We start from the raw sequence: 15,763 nt of genomic DNA, 5'->3' as shown, positions 1-15,763 counted from the left end.
TAGGTGCAATAGTTGTTGCAAGTGAGCAGCAATAACTTTCCAACGGAATAATAACGGACACTTGTCAGTAAACGATTGTGGCAAGTGCACCGCATGTAGTATGACGGGTGTACATAAAAGTTGGGGTAAAAAAAAATCTATAAAATAAAGTTGCAGCATAGAAGAGTGCAAATAGAGCGGGTAATATGAAGTGTGTTGAATTTTGTAAAAGGGGGGAGGAGTACACTTAAGCACACAGTGTCATGGCTGTAGTGTACAACGAAAAGAAAAAAATGCGCATTATCGCTGTCAGCCAGCAGTTCAACTGAGTCGCAGTTGGTTGAAATGTTGCAATGAAATTTAACTATTTTTATTTACATACAATCAGCAGGAACGCGAACAAAGAAGCGGGGGAAAAATATAACAGTGAATGCAAAGTATTTGTAAATAAGCAAAGTAGTTATATGAGTAAATATATACTTGTATAATTATTTGTGAAACCAAGCGCTTGTCGCTGGACCAGTGAGAGATAAAGGAAAAAAAAAAAAAAAAAAAAAAAAAAAAAATTTGTACTTAAAAACAAATTTAAATGTAAAGCGTGAGTGAAAAGTGCTCAACTGTGGAAACATATCAAATATATGAAAAGTTAAAGCAGTCGAGCGATCGTGTTGCTCATACGCCTGGACGTGCTAACGATATCGACATAAAAAGTAAATTATATATAGCACCAGATAGTAAACTGAACTCAGTTGAGTGCTAAATAAATAGAGCTACTTATTTGCCCTCTTCAATCCCACCCTGATCCCTAACTTCCTCCCCAAACTAACGCCATAGCTTTAAACATCTAAGCCCCACCACACACGCGACGAGCATGGCCGCAGCTACCAGCGATTTCACCATAATCCGACGATAATCCCATGCAAAGTCGTTAGTGAACTTTTGTCAATAGAATAAAATAAATAAATAAACAAACATTCAAAAAAATATCATACAAATAAATAAATTTGATAAATTCAACTAAGGCGCAAGCTGCGGCAACTAACACAACCACAGCAAATGCTTAGTATCGCCATCCCACCAACGCTAATCCATGTTGAAGCAATTTCGTAGCATTGCATAAAACCCACAGCCAAAAGACTAGGATTCAAACTGGCTGCTGCTGATTGCTTTTTCCAAAAATATTTGTGCCAAACGCTTAGCGCAAAGTGCTAAGTGTTGTGCTGAGCGCCAAGACCTGCACACATACACATTCAAGGCACACGCCATGAGCCACCAGTTTCAAGTGAGCTATACCGCCCTTGAGATGACCGATGATAATCATCATGCTTCCTTTATGCCGTCGTTGGTGTCCTCATCATCGCCACGTACGGCGCGTAATGTCAACTTTCATGCCGAAATTAATGATACACCACCCACACCGCCACCCGGATTTCCACCACAACAATTGCCACCAGCACGCCGCACTTCGAAATCCTTCTTTCAGCGACCACGTTCGATGTCCGCTTGGAGTGATATTAGCCGGAGTAGTATGCGTTTGGATGAACGGTAAATATTAAAATATGAAACATGTATTAAGATATTCTTAGTTGTTTTATTATTTAATACATTTTAAATACAATTTCAAAGTAAGTACTTACAAATACAGGTTACAGCAACGCAAGCTTGTCCCATTGGCAGGTGAGCTTTTATTCTCTTTTTTTGTAGCTAATTTCAGTTTTCATTAGGGAGGTTGTTTACACTAGGTCGTTTAATAAACGAATTTGATGTTTATCGAATACAATTTAGAACGTAGTGTAGCGCTTCGAAAAAGATAGTAGAAGAAAAATTTTGTACTAAGAGAACTTGCTTGTTACTTTTGCTGTTAAGATTTTACAAAACTAACCCTCAAATTCTTTAAAAGCGTCTTCTAAATGCTAGAAGAAACTTTGTACAATGGTGCAAAATTTTGAGTTTGAGTTAAGTGGAGAGTTCTTTGCAGAAGACTCCACTTCCAAACTTTCCATTCAATATCTAGTCGTCCATTGTCATTAATAATAATAACACAGGCCAACAAAAATCGTCGTTTAAAGTACAAAACAGCTTATCAACAAAATGCAAAACCGCGTATGTGAGGTTGCATAAATTATTTTCTAGAGAGTAAAAACACTCATATTTGTCGATTTTGTTGTCGATATTGTTATCTATTTTGTTATCGATATTATTATCTATTTTGTAATCGATATATTTAGGGATTTCGTTATCGATATAGTTATCGATTTGGTTATCGATTTTGTTAACGATATTTTTATCGATTTTGTTATCGATTTTACTACCAATATTGTTATCGTTTTTGCTGTCGATATTTTTATCGAATTGTTATCGAAATTTTTTTCGGTTTTTTTATTGATATTTTGGTGGATGTTACTATCGATAGAGTATGGAGATAAAGTGAATATAAAGGAAAACAGAAAAACATAAATGTAATTAGAACCAACAGAAAAAAGACAAAAAATATAACCTTAAGCTACATACATGAGTATATTGGTTATGAGACAAAATAGTTACGTAACGTAAGCTTTTCTTCTCCACTGTGGCCATTCTTACTTACTTTTTTTTTATATCACAATTTTCCAGTATTTTTTTATTGTTGTACGAGGGACAGAGCTTCTCAAGTATTGCACAAAACGAAATTTCTTAAAACTTCGTTTTTCACAAAATCTGGAGCTGATGGAAACTGTATACTTTCGTTCTCGTAATCAGCACAAAAAAGTCTATAAAAGACTCGTTAACATTTGCTACATCAAAATCAGTGTTGTCCTGTGTAATAGTTTGTGCTAAAACATTTTGCAAAGTGTTTGGCCGAGCTTCTCCTCCAATCTTCGCATGCNTTTGATATCACAATTTTCCAGTATTTTTTTATTGTTGTACGAGGGACAGAGCTTCTCAAGTATTGCACAAAACGAAATTTCTTAAAACTTCGTTTTTCACAAAATCTGGAGCTGATGGAAACTGTATACTTTCGTTCTCGTAATCAGCACAAAAAAGTCTATAAAAGACTCGTTAACATTTGCTACATCAAAATCAGTGTTGTCCTGTGTAATAGTTTGTGCTAAAACATTTTGCAAAGTGTTTGGCCGAGCTTCTCCTCCAATCTTCGCATGCTATTTTCAGGTAAAAAAAAGATTAAAAAACGTTACTTTTGAAGATCTGTTTTGAGGTGAAGGTAATTTTTAGTTCATCACATCTTTAAAATGACCTTCAAAAGTAAAATTGTCTATTTCATTTAATAGCTGCTTTTCAGGGATTTAAAAACCATAATTTTCTACGAAAAATACTCATATAAAAACCACTTTCCTTATAAAAGAGAATGATCGTAAACAGCTTACGTGGTCCAAATTCGCCGGTAGCATAGGACAAAAAAACAGTCCACTGCATTGATAACCTTTCTACTTTTATCGAAATCGGTTAAAACTATTTAAAAACGTTTTTCGGTTCCTGCAAGTATGGAAATGGATTCCTTGATGCAAAATCTGTTTAAAATTTTTCAAAAGTTCATGGCATACTGGTTTGAGGAGAAAAAATTTAAAACATACATTTAAATTACATTTTCAAGATTAAGGTAATTATTTTATCCAAGAAGACTATTTTTCCCGAATTCCCCATCTTAAAAGCTTTAAATACCATAACATTTATTTCGCTACTTTTAGCGTTCTTGGGGTATTTGTTATCGTTACTTTCTTCCTTAAATAGAACACTGTGCACGTCGTAGGAAAAAACTTCTTCTAGATTATATGTGGCTGGACCAGTTATTGAACCCAGGTCCCATGCAGTGGTAGTACGCACCTTTAACCATTCAGCCGCATTTTCCGTCATATTNGTGTGCTAAAACATTTTGTAAAGTGTTTGGCCGAGCTTCTTCTCCAATCTTCGCATGCTATTTTCAGGTAAAAAAAGATTAAAAAATATTACTTTTGAGGATCTGTTTCGAGGTGAAGGTAATTTTTAGTTCATCAGATCTTTAAAATGACCTTCAAAAGTAAAATTGTCTATTTCATCTAAAAGCTGCTTTTAAGGGATTTAAAAACCATAATTTTCTACGAAAAAATACTCATATAAAAACCACTTTTCTGATAAAAGAGAATTATCGTAAACAGCTCACGTGGTCCAAATTCGCCGGTAGCATAGAACAAAAAAACAGTCCACTGCATTGATAACCTTTCTACTTTTTTCGAAATCGGTTAAAAATATTTAAAAACGTTTTTCGGTTCCTGCAAGCAATGGAAATGGATTCCTTGATGCAACAACTGTTTAAAATTTTTCAAAAGTTCATGGCATACTGGTTTGAGGAGAAAAAATTTAAAACATACATTTAAATGACATTTTCAAGATTAAGGTAATTATTTTATCCAGGAAGACTATTTGTAACCGAATTTCCCATCTTAAAAGCTTTAAATACCATAACATTTATTTCGCTACTTTTAGCGTTCTTGGGGTATTTGTTATCGTTACTTTCTTCCTAAAATAGAACACTATGCACGTCGTAGGAAAAAACTTCTTCTAGATTATATGTGGCTGGACCAGTTATTGAACTCAGGTCCCAAGCAGTGGTAGTACGCACCTTTAACCATTCAGCCGCATTTTCCGTCATATTTTTCCATTATTTTGCTTTTAGGGAAATTTTCGGAAAGGCCTGAAATTACATATACGCGTATGGGCTAGAGTGTTAAAATGTTTCCGAGAACATATTCCTAGGTCAATTTGAGTGTAGTTTACTTAAGATTAGGCGCACCCTTAACTAAGTTTTACACATGATTTTTTATATATCTTAGTTTGATGTTTGACTATGAAATTCAAATTTCAAACCACTGCAAATAAAATTGTGGCGTACTGGCGCAAAAAGAGTTTTGGGATTTTGTTATTGATGTTTTGACTTACCCCACTCTTTTCAACTATGTAATTTCCACTTTGCAGAAAACAACGTAGTATTAAATGCATAAATGGAAGCTTAGCAAATCAGGTAGAAAAGTATTAAATTATTCTGCTAAAAATAAATATCTTCCCTTGCGGATGACAAACAATGAGTGACATCTTCTAATAAATACCTGCCGAATATAAAGGCATCCTAAGCCGGTAAACTGTCCACTGAGTTGTCATCTCAACGCTACCATTCAATACAATACCCTCACCACCTTTGTGTCAGTACCAAAAATATGTCAAGAATTTCGATGTATCAGCTATCAACCAATCTGCCTCAACGTTGATATCACTAACTATCAACAACAAAGTCAGTCAAAATATTTCTGACTGCCATTGTTTAAGCATTGTGTGCACTAGCAATCTCCACCACTAAGTCCACTCGGCCGTAGCTCATAAGCGCAGCTTGCTGTCAATTACGGTTAATGGAGTGAAGCACGAATTATGTATGTATGTATGTATGTATGCATATACCAACAACCTCACTCACTTGTACATGCCTTATGCTGCTATGTACATACTAGACTCCTGCGCAATTCCATTTAAACGGCCCAACAAGACATCCGATCGCCGCGCAAATACTTTCCATCCCCTACTTTCATCGTTCGGGTCAATTGTGAGTAAGCATAAACCAGTTTCAGCAAGCGTACGTAAACTACCGATCAATAGCAACACGCGTAGAGTATTTACTTTGCCTTCCGCAACTACTGCGAGTAAAAGGTATTTGACAGTAGAGTACTCTACTGGTAGTACTTGAGTATTTTCGAAGAAAACATACATTTGTGGCAAGAATGATAGAAGAATTTTCTGGATCGCGCATTTGTGGTATCTGAAAAAAACTAAGGACAGGAATGTAGTGGAGCGATGAAGAGAGCGACGAGCAAAACGNCAGACTCATCGAAATTCCAACGTCATTCACTTCAAATTCCCACACTAATTGAGTATCTATCCAATGCGGTTGTGTGGCAAGCTGCAAGTAGAGGGTGTTTTCGGCCGACCGGCGGCTGTAGCGCGAATGCCATTGGCAGTGTTCAAGTATTGTCGTTAAATATTTTAAGCTACTAATTAAAACACTGTAGCTTTTTTGACATTTTGCTATGAGCAAAAAAAAAAGAAAAAAACTCGGTGGAATTCTTTCGTGAAATATTGTCATTTAAACTTATTTGTTATTATACGAGTAAGCTTTTTTTTGTTGTTGAACAAAGCGCTGGCTATGAGTGACGTGTTAATTTATTTGCACTGTGGTTTTTAATTTAATTGCTACTTGGGTGGTTTAGCTGTGGGAGAGTACTGTATTTCATATTTCCATGAATGGCAGGCATTGTGGCATGGAATTTAATTTATACGATTTTTATATCGTGACGGGGGCAGCGTTCGTATATGCTTTGATGCTTCGTCCTTCTCTGCTTGCTTTACAGATTTTCTTCCGCAATTTCGCAAAAGAACAGAAGTGTACGTGGTACATTTTATCTTATCTTCGGCAAATAATCGGAAAGGCTTATAGACTTAGTTATCCAAAAATCATAGTATATTGCAAATACACTCGAGATGGGGACGAAAAAAAAAATTTAAACAATAGTAACAAGAGAGGAAGTGAAGTGCAGCTCATTCTGGACGGAAAATATAGGAAAATCACTCTCACTCTCTCATTAAAATTTCAATTCGATAGTGGGCTAGATTTCGAATTCAAAATGGAGAAAAAATACATTGGATAACAAAGATTCCCTTTTGCTGGAGAATGGCCTAGTTTTCGAATCTAATACTAATCTATTCCACATAAGTTATTGAGGGAGAGAATAGAAAAAAGATTGGTTTTCCAATTATTTTTGAATTGTTAACTAAGTCCAATGTTCATTGGGTCCTTTTAACAAACGCTAGAAAGTACAGAAATTTACAAGACACTAAAGTGTAAGACGGTAAAGTTGTCTCAATTCGGTTAAGAAATTCATAGAAAGTTTATCCAATGTAACGGGTAAAGCTACCTATAAAATACTGGTGTTTTCTTGGGTGTTTATTTAAATAGTCTTTTCTGGTAGGTTTACGATATCTATATATCTATCTATCTATTTATGTATGTATGTATGTACATTAGAAGCACTCTTTCTCTGAGCGTTGTTCTAATCGTCTATGCTATTTGGCATATATATGTTCAGCAATTAACTCGTTACACGGCTGAGAAGCCACCTACAAAGACGTACATTGTTTATAAAAGTATCGCCGTGTACTACATATATATTTAAGTGGAAAGAAAAAGTTCCACTAAAGGAACTGCAAAGGCTGCATATACAAACACAGAACACACGAAATAGAAAAAAATTTAAAACAAAAGCAGGTAATAGCTACTATATCCTTTGCGGATACAACTAAAAATCAACAGTACAAATTCATCATGATTGGCAACAAGAAAACTAGCAAAGAAGCAAGCTTGCAACTATGTATTGAATATTGTTGCTAAGTTGGTGCAGAATAAATGGAATAAGTGGATGCTTGAAAATTTATAAACAATGCAACGAAATGGCTAAGTAATGCTTTTATATATGTATGTAGATATGAGAAGGTAATGCAGTGAGCGACATTGTTTAAGATATCTAAATATGTTTCTTTAAGTGGTTATGTTCGCTAATGAGTGGATAAATAAATATTTAGGTATATACATATGGAGAAATATTAAAAATGTTTTTTCTTGAACATTTTTTCACATACACATTTTTTGATAAAAAAAAATTGTTTTTGAAAATGTGCCATCTAAAAAAAAAAATTAAAAAAATCACAATGGTAGGTATGAGTATTGCCCAATATTTAAGTATAGTATTGTGGGGTGCACTCTACAAATCAAATTGAGTTATGCACTTTTTTACACCGAAGTTGAGTAACATGAGTACATTACAAATTTACAAATTTTTAAAATTTTTTTTGTGAATGCAGTTTTGTAGCCCATTAAATTGTAGTATAACAAAGTACAACTTTTAAGCGATTTCAAAACCGGCGTTAATTTTTTTTAATTTACTTTGAAAACGGTTTGAATCCATGAATCGATCTAAAAAACTCGGGAATCGGCTTTCCATTTTTTCTCAATAGATGCATTGCCCCAGAAAATCTAGAAAATTTTAAAGAAATTTGAACTTTAAGTTGATACAAAAAAACATAACAATACTCAGTCCTAGTTTACTAAAATCCCAAAAATGTATATTCATTAAAAAGAACATACCCAAGCAAATAAGACCAAAATGGTATTTTAGTAATTGTTGCATAAATCACATAACACCGACAAAATAAACATTGAGATTCAGTTTCAAATATAAAAGTTTAAATATTATTGTGCTCGGTAATTTTCCAAATCAAACCCCGTCCCGCCATACACTTTGATTAAAATTTTTTAGTTGTTATTGTTTCGTATTTATCAGGCATTTCTAAAAATATTCTTGACGTTGTTTTCAAATTTGGCGACACAAAATAATGGAATTAATCTTTTCTAGAATATGGAAATGATACACTGTGCGCCGGTCGCAAAATCAGCAGTCAGTGAAAATTAACTTCTTTTCTTCACTTTTATATAAATAATTATCAGGAGGACGCGCAATTGAGAAACTTGGGAATTCAGCTACTTGCTTTTCTTTCTTTCTATATTTTTTTTATTCACAAATCAACTGCTGTGAGATTTGTTTTAGTTTTGTTTTACTAACCGAAATGTTGCGGCAAATATCATTCGACAGCATCGCTCCGTCCGACGAAATACGCACAGCGATTTGGTTCTGTTTAGACTGTTAAAGGAAGAAACCAAAACACCATAAATTCTTCATGAAAAGGAAGAGCTTCTATTTATTTTAATGAAATTTAATCCCAGATATGTATAAAAATTTTATTCTCTGTTGGAATTTATTTATTTAATCTATTAAGCTTATAATTAAATTATAAATTTAAAGTGTAAGTTAGCGCCAGCTGCTGGGGCTATGGGCTAGGAGTTTATTATACGGTTATGCTAATAATGAGCTTTGCGATTTTATTTATATTCAGAAATATTCAACATTTATACACACTGTAATGCCTTCACACGTGTGATAAATTATTTTTATTTCATATCGGTTTTTTTTTTTGTTATTTCTTTTCAGGTAAGTGATCTATTGAGTATCAATAAGTAAGACCAACATACATTTACATACATATATCACCTACTGAAAATGCTTTACTGTGTGCACTAGTGGTGCACCAGTGAATTGCAAAAACTGATTGACAGCGATGCTCGAGCTGAGCTGTTTATTCTTCCGTCCTTGTGCCGTGTAGCTGTCTATGCTACAAAGTCCGACATGACGTATGAGTAACAACGTTACATGTGGGAAGAGCTGTGGGGAGATGTGCTAACTAGTCTGTTAGTATTGATGGTGAGTACCATTAGAGTGCATATACTTAGATGTGTAACTTATTAAGATGGTCTTACCTCTAGGGTTTCTATCTTTATTTTCCTCGTTCAAATGTATGTTTAAAAACCTATTCACTTGAGAGTACATGTGTATATGCTTGATTGCGAAATTGTTTAACCCTCATTAGTCTCTTAAAGCACAAACTTAATTGGTCTTAGGGTCTTTTTTGATACTGGGAAACTTGGCGGTTTTCTGGATTAAACAAAATGTTTTGAGCTGATTTGTTGATAATTGTTTAGTATTTGTCATTTGCTTTTCTTCATCTTTAACACATTACCTAGAAATTGGTTGCACATTCCACATTGGGCGGATTTTAGGTTTATTTGTGCTGGCTCCAGTTGGTTGTGATATGCTGGTCCCAATGAACTGTGTTTGCTCAACGAACTGGGCGGTATTGCTTCGACGGGGAATTATTTCTACCGAATCCCAATGAAAAATTAAAGTTTCTCTGTTATGTGAAGATAGTGTCAATTGGGTTCAATTCGTAACTATAGCTAAAAAATATTTCAATTACAATGTAAAATTCCATGGTAAAAAATATTTTAGTTTTTTTGGCAAAAAATAAGTGATCGAACCCAAGGCAAGTGAGAAAATCGGATTAAAAATTTAAAAAGTATCAATTTTGACCCTAATGAGGGTTAAGTGTGAGTGTTTGCTATTGGAAATGTATGAATAATTGAGGATTTCCAAATGGAAGTTGCTGTTATGCTATTTGAAGTTTTTCCGATACTTTTGGAAATCACAAGAAACATTTTTCCTATTGCTTGAAAAATTACTTTGTTTTTGCTGTAAATTTTCTTGAAGAAATAAATATACGAGCATTTTTTCTAGAGAGCTGCAAACTGATTTAAGAAACTTTGATAGAAGAATATTTCATGATCATTCATTATGCATAAATGGTATGAAAATCTTCTGCATAACTTCTATGTTAAAAGCCGAAAGCACAGCCACGTCTCATAAATTTTATGTTTTATGAAGTTAAGCATAAAAACGATGCCACAAAATGATACAATAATTGCTTGTTCTTTGACATTAAACAGACAAAATCTTTGTTTTTTTTTACTATGGCCTTTACAAACATTTACCTACTTCGTGCTCAGTCTAAGTTTATTACCCGTTATTTATAGAGGAAAGTTAAATATCAAAATAAGAAAAAGAAGAATTCAGCAGACTCATCAAATAAAAACGTACGAATAAAAACAAAGACTAAGCACAGACTCATTAAATGATGTCTCTCGGTGAGTTGTTTAATATACTGAAGCTGTTACACATATGTATATTTTCATGTGAGTTCACTAATGGTGCAAACCAGGGATGTTGCGAATGTGGAATTTTAGACATCCGCGGATGCGAATGCGGATGCGGATGTTTAAAAGCTAACATCCGCGGATGCGAATGCGAATTCGGATGTCATGTATTTTTAAGAAATAATGTGGATGGGTAAATTAGGTGATTTAGGTAAATAAAAAAAGGAAGGAATTTGGAGAAACTGTCACGTCATCAGCGTTTTTCGATTTTAGTTTTTGTAACTCATTTTTAATGCTTTCTTCTATAACTGGTTCGATATTCGTCTGTGCACTTGCACAATATTCCGAGGACCGAAATTAACAGTTATTTTTTTCCGAGTTAAATTTGACCTAATATTTTTTATTAAGAAATAAACGCCCTATCCGGATAATAAAGAAACCGCTTATCCAAATTAAACAAATTTGGTATAATATGAAAGAGGACTGAAATAGCTTTTAAACAGAAATAACGAATGAAGGTTACCACCTCTATTTATAAATTTGTATAACTTAATACTAAATGTTTGTTCCATGGTAATTAATTAACATTTTTTATTGAAATATTTTTCGATGTGTGGCTTTCCTCGTTTCGACATTTCAGTTTTAAAGCTATTTCAGTCCTCTTTCATTGGATACCAAACTTGTTTAATTTGGATAAGCGGTATTTTTTATTAATGCTAATATCTAATGTTTATGTAAGCAAATGTACATAGTATATACAAGTATGTTTTTTAAGATCTTTTAGAATAATTTCTTCCAGTTATCTTTCTATCAAATTTTACATCATTTATTTCTCCTTGATATTTATATCTTCTTTTAACTATCCTTCTGTCTCTTTTGCAACCATTTTCATCTAAAAAGTGAGTTTTTTCTTTTTTCTGAACATTTTTAATAATATACTTTGGCTTTTGTTTAAGATTTTGAAAACCAAGGTTTTTAACTAGTTCTCGATTCTTAAAATCTTGACAATCTTCTCTATTTTTATTAATTTTGGTTATATTTTTCTCTTTCTTTTTATGTAAAAGTTCGTGGAGCTTTTGCCACTCAGATTTATCAATTTGCTTATGTAAAAGATTAATAGGTTTATGTTCAGTCGTGCTATGTGTTGTATCGTTATAAATTGTACAGCTTTAAATACCAAAGTTTTGTCGTCAACTTCCCGGTTTTTCTTTTCTAGTTTAAATATTCGTATGTGCTCATTGAGCGTTAAATGGAAGCGTTCTATATCAGAATTACCTGTGTGTGTATTAGGTGATGTGAAATGATATTCAACATTTTCTGAAGTTAGAAAATTTTTTATGTATGCAGTGTTAAACTCATTATCTGCTATAACTTTAGTCGGTTTTCCTAAAATGGCGAACCTTTCTTTTACATGTCAACAATAGTTATTGAGTTTTTATCTGACAGAGAGTGAATGGATACATGTTTAGTAAGTTTATCTATGCAGGTTAAAAATGTAGTGTTTTTGTTTAAAAACCAGATATCTATATGTAAAATTTCATTTGGATTTTTAGGTGTCTCTGTAAGACAAAACTTATTTCTTATAGGATGTCGATCATATTTGCACATGTTGCATATGATGCAATTATTTACGTATTTTTGGACTTCTAATTTAAGATTTGGAAAATAATATACACGTTTAAGATCGTTGTATGTTTCTTCTATGCCTCTGTGGTTTTTAGCGCTGTGGTGTTTTTCTATTACTTCTAATAGCTCAGCTTTGTCCATTATATCTTTTAAAAATTTGCAGCATTTTAAAAATCTAGTCCCTGGTACTTTTGAAAAGTAGTTCACTATAGTATTTTGGAATAATTTGAAAATATCGAAATTGCTACAAAAAATACCGACGGTTCCCTTAACAGGTAAAAGTTCTTTTAAAATATTTTTTACATATTCTTCCTCATACATTTTAAGAGTAACTACTGTTCGCGTTTTGTTTTTATATAAAACTTTCTTTATCCATTTATTAACTTTCCCTAACTCTATAATGATTTGGTGTTTATATATATTAACAGGGGATTCAGTTATATAGATGTGATCGTCCAAATTTTCCTCACCACTATGTATTGTTGCTAAGTCAGATGGAGGATTTTCTGACTTTTCTTCGAAACAGTTAAGGTCAGCACGACTTAAAAAGTCTGCGACATTATTCGTTTGACCCTTTATATATTCGATGTCAAAATCGTATTCATTGAGCTTTATCTTCCAGCGCTGCAACTTCATATTAGGTTCTTTTAAGGAGTTCAGCCAAACCAAAGGTCGATGGTCTGTTTGAATCTTAAATTTTCGACCAAATAAGAAGTGTCGAAAATGCTTCGTCGCCCAAACAATTCCAAGTAGCTCTTTTTCTATGGTACTATAGTTACATTCATGCGTATTCAATGTCCTTGAAGCAAACGCAATCGGATGGCCGTTTTGTGACAAAACAGCACCGAGCGCAGCATTACTAGCATCTGTGGAAAGAACAAATATTTTCCGAAAGTCGGGATATGCTAGTACTGGACTTGAAGTAATAAGTTGTTTTAATTTACAAAAAGATTCTCTGTATTTGTTATCATTTATATTGACTTTAGATTCTTTTTTTAAACACATAGTCATTGGAAGGGCAACTCGACTGAAATCTTTTATGAATTTTCTGTAAAAACCAGAGAGACCAAGGAATGACCTTATTTGCTTGCGAGTTTGTGGAAGTTTTATTTTATTAATTACTTCTATTTTTCCAGGATTTGGCTTAATTCCATCGGCTGAGATTATGTGTCCTAAATATTCGGATTCTCTTTTAAAAAAGTTGCATTTATCAATCTGAACTTTTAGATTGTATTCAGAAAGTCGTTTGAAAATTTTTTCTAAAGAAACTAAATGCTCATGAAGTGATGTAGAAAATATCAAGATGTCATCAAGATATACTACGCAAATGTTGTTTACAAAATCATGCAGAACTTCATTCATCATTCGCTGAAAGGACGCCGGGGCGTTTTTAAGCCCGAACGGCATGCGGGTATATTCATAGTGACCTGTTGAGGTGGAAAACGCGGTTTTATGTCTGTCTTTCGGGCATATTGAAATCTGATGAAAGCCCTTAGCTAAATCTAATGTTGAAAAATAATTTGAATTGCCTAGTTTTGAGAATAGGTCCTCTATATTGGGTATAGGGAATTTATCTTCAACGGTCACGTCATTGAGTCTTCTGTAATCAATAACAACGCGCCATTTTTGAACTTTAGAGTTATCCAATTTTTTTGGAACTACCCAAATAGGTGCATTATATGGGCTAGAAGATTTTGTTAGTATACCAGACTTCAACATATCTTTTACCTGTTTATCCACTTCTTCTCTATGAATTTCAGGAAATCGATAAGCTTTTGAATAAATGGGTATGTCGTTAATAGTTGGTATTGTATGCTGATATTTACTAACAGTTGTTGTGAGAACGTCCCCTTCTTTATAAAAAATTGAATTAAATCTTTTTATTAAGGTTGTAAGGTTTTCTATTTCTTCTTTATTTAAATGATCAATTGTCAGTTTTTCTGTAATGTGCTGAATATCTGGCTTATGAAATTGAATTTCTATTATTTTAGAACATAAGTTGTCTAACTCTGATTTTTTAATTTTTGTCTCAATGTGATCATCAAATAGCAATTTACAAGATGCATTTTCCGTTACCAACTCTTGATTTTCAAAATCTATTTTTGCTTTTAATGGTTTTAGTATATTACAACCAATAATTCCATCAAAGTTATTTTCTAAGTTAGCTTCTAACATTTCTACTTTAACATTTGGTAAATTAAATTCTTTAAACAGAGGAATAGTTACTTTTGATTCTATTAAAGCTTTTGAATTTATTGTTTTTAGTGTAATAGGGTTGTCCAGTTTTTGTCTAAAACTACTGTCAAATAAATTTCTATTGATTAAAGATGTAGCTGCTCCAGAATCTATCAACATTTTAATTGGTAAGGTTTTTGTCATGACTATTATATAGGGAAGAGATCTGTGGCGTGCGAGTGAAAATTTTCTGCTTCGATGTTGTCAACTTCCATTTGTTCATCTCGTTGTAGTCTCATACTGTTTGAATTCTGTCTGGTTGTTGTTGTGTTTGACATTCTAGTTTGTGAGCTTTTTTGGTAGTTGTTAGGTGGTTCTCGTCTAGGATTTGAGGTTGATTCCGGTGCTCTACTATTTTGCACATTACTACTACGAAAGTTTCTGTTACTATTATTGTTTAATGTACTTTGCTGTACAGGCTGTTGCGAGTTAACATTTCTTGAGCCTCTGTTATTGTAATTCAAGTTTTTATACAAGTAATTAGTTTCAATTAAAATTTCTTTAGCACTCATCAATGATTTTGGGTTTCTAGCATTAAGTATTAATTTTGGTTCAAATGGCAATTTATTTATAAAAATTTTTAAAACCATTTTTTCATTAGACACGTAGTCATACCAATTATTATTTTCAAGGTTTGCTCTCAAGTTAAGCTTTGTTAGTTGTCCAACTAAATATTCGTACAAATCATTAATTGTATTCTTACATTCTGCGGCTTTTATTTTATTAACAATAGTTTCAATATTTTCGCAAATTCCAAAATTGGTTTTTAATATATTTTTTATAATTTCCCATTCTAATGGATTTCCGTTATTTATAAGCGAAATGTTTGCCTTACCTACTATTTTATTACGTATTCTTAAATCAAATAGCCTTAAGAAATTGGGTTCCGTTGTTGTTGTAATGTTGCGTAGCTCATCTACGTGTAAAATAAACAGATCCAGCTCCTCAGCTTTTCCGTTAAATTCTGGAACATCTGCCAACAAATCGAATGTGGTGTGGCGTGACATGATTTTGCGGTATTTAATGTGTTGTTGTTGTAGATTTGATGAACTGCACTTTTTCAGTTATAAAATACAGCTATTTTCTCAGCGTCTCAAATTTCTTTTCAGTAAACTTTTTGCGTTTATTTTAATGAATTCGTATATTCAAGTGTATATATATGCGTATATACATACATATATATTTCTTATAGTATTTATTAAGATTTTTTTTTTTTCGTTTGGCTATAAAAGTTCACTTTGGCAAATCACTTTTTGTTCTTTTGTATGAATATTTAATTCAAATGTTTATAACTCTAATTTGAGC

The 15,763-nt window shown here is 32.9% G+C and overlaps 1 protein-coding gene across 1 annotated transcript in view; it reads left to right on the top strand.

Moving 5' to 3' along the window:
* The first annotated feature begins 630 nt into the window (after positions 1-630).
* Positions 631-15,763, top strand: part of LOC108358007 (potassium channel subfamily T member 1-like) — a 401,062-nt gene continuing 385,929 nt past the window's right edge. The window contains exon 1 of the mRNA XM_017609121.1: positions 631-1,524. Within this exon, the coding sequence (XP_017464610.1) occupies positions 1,244-1,524 (281 nt within the window). The 5' untranslated portion in view covers positions 631-1,243. The remainder of the gene's footprint in view (positions 1,525-15,763) is intronic.

This window comes from Rhagoletis zephyria, unplaced genomic scaffold (assembly GCF_001687245.7).
Source record: "Rhagoletis zephyria isolate East Lansing unplaced genomic scaffold, Rhagoletis_zephyria_1.1 Rzeph_scaffold_00192, whole genome shotgun sequence".
NCBI classification, from domain to species: domain Eukaryota; kingdom Metazoa; phylum Arthropoda; class Insecta; order Diptera; family Tephritidae; genus Rhagoletis; species Rhagoletis zephyria.
The sequence above is the reverse complement of the archived record's forward strand: the minus strand, read 5'-3'. Positions and strand labels throughout refer to the sequence as shown.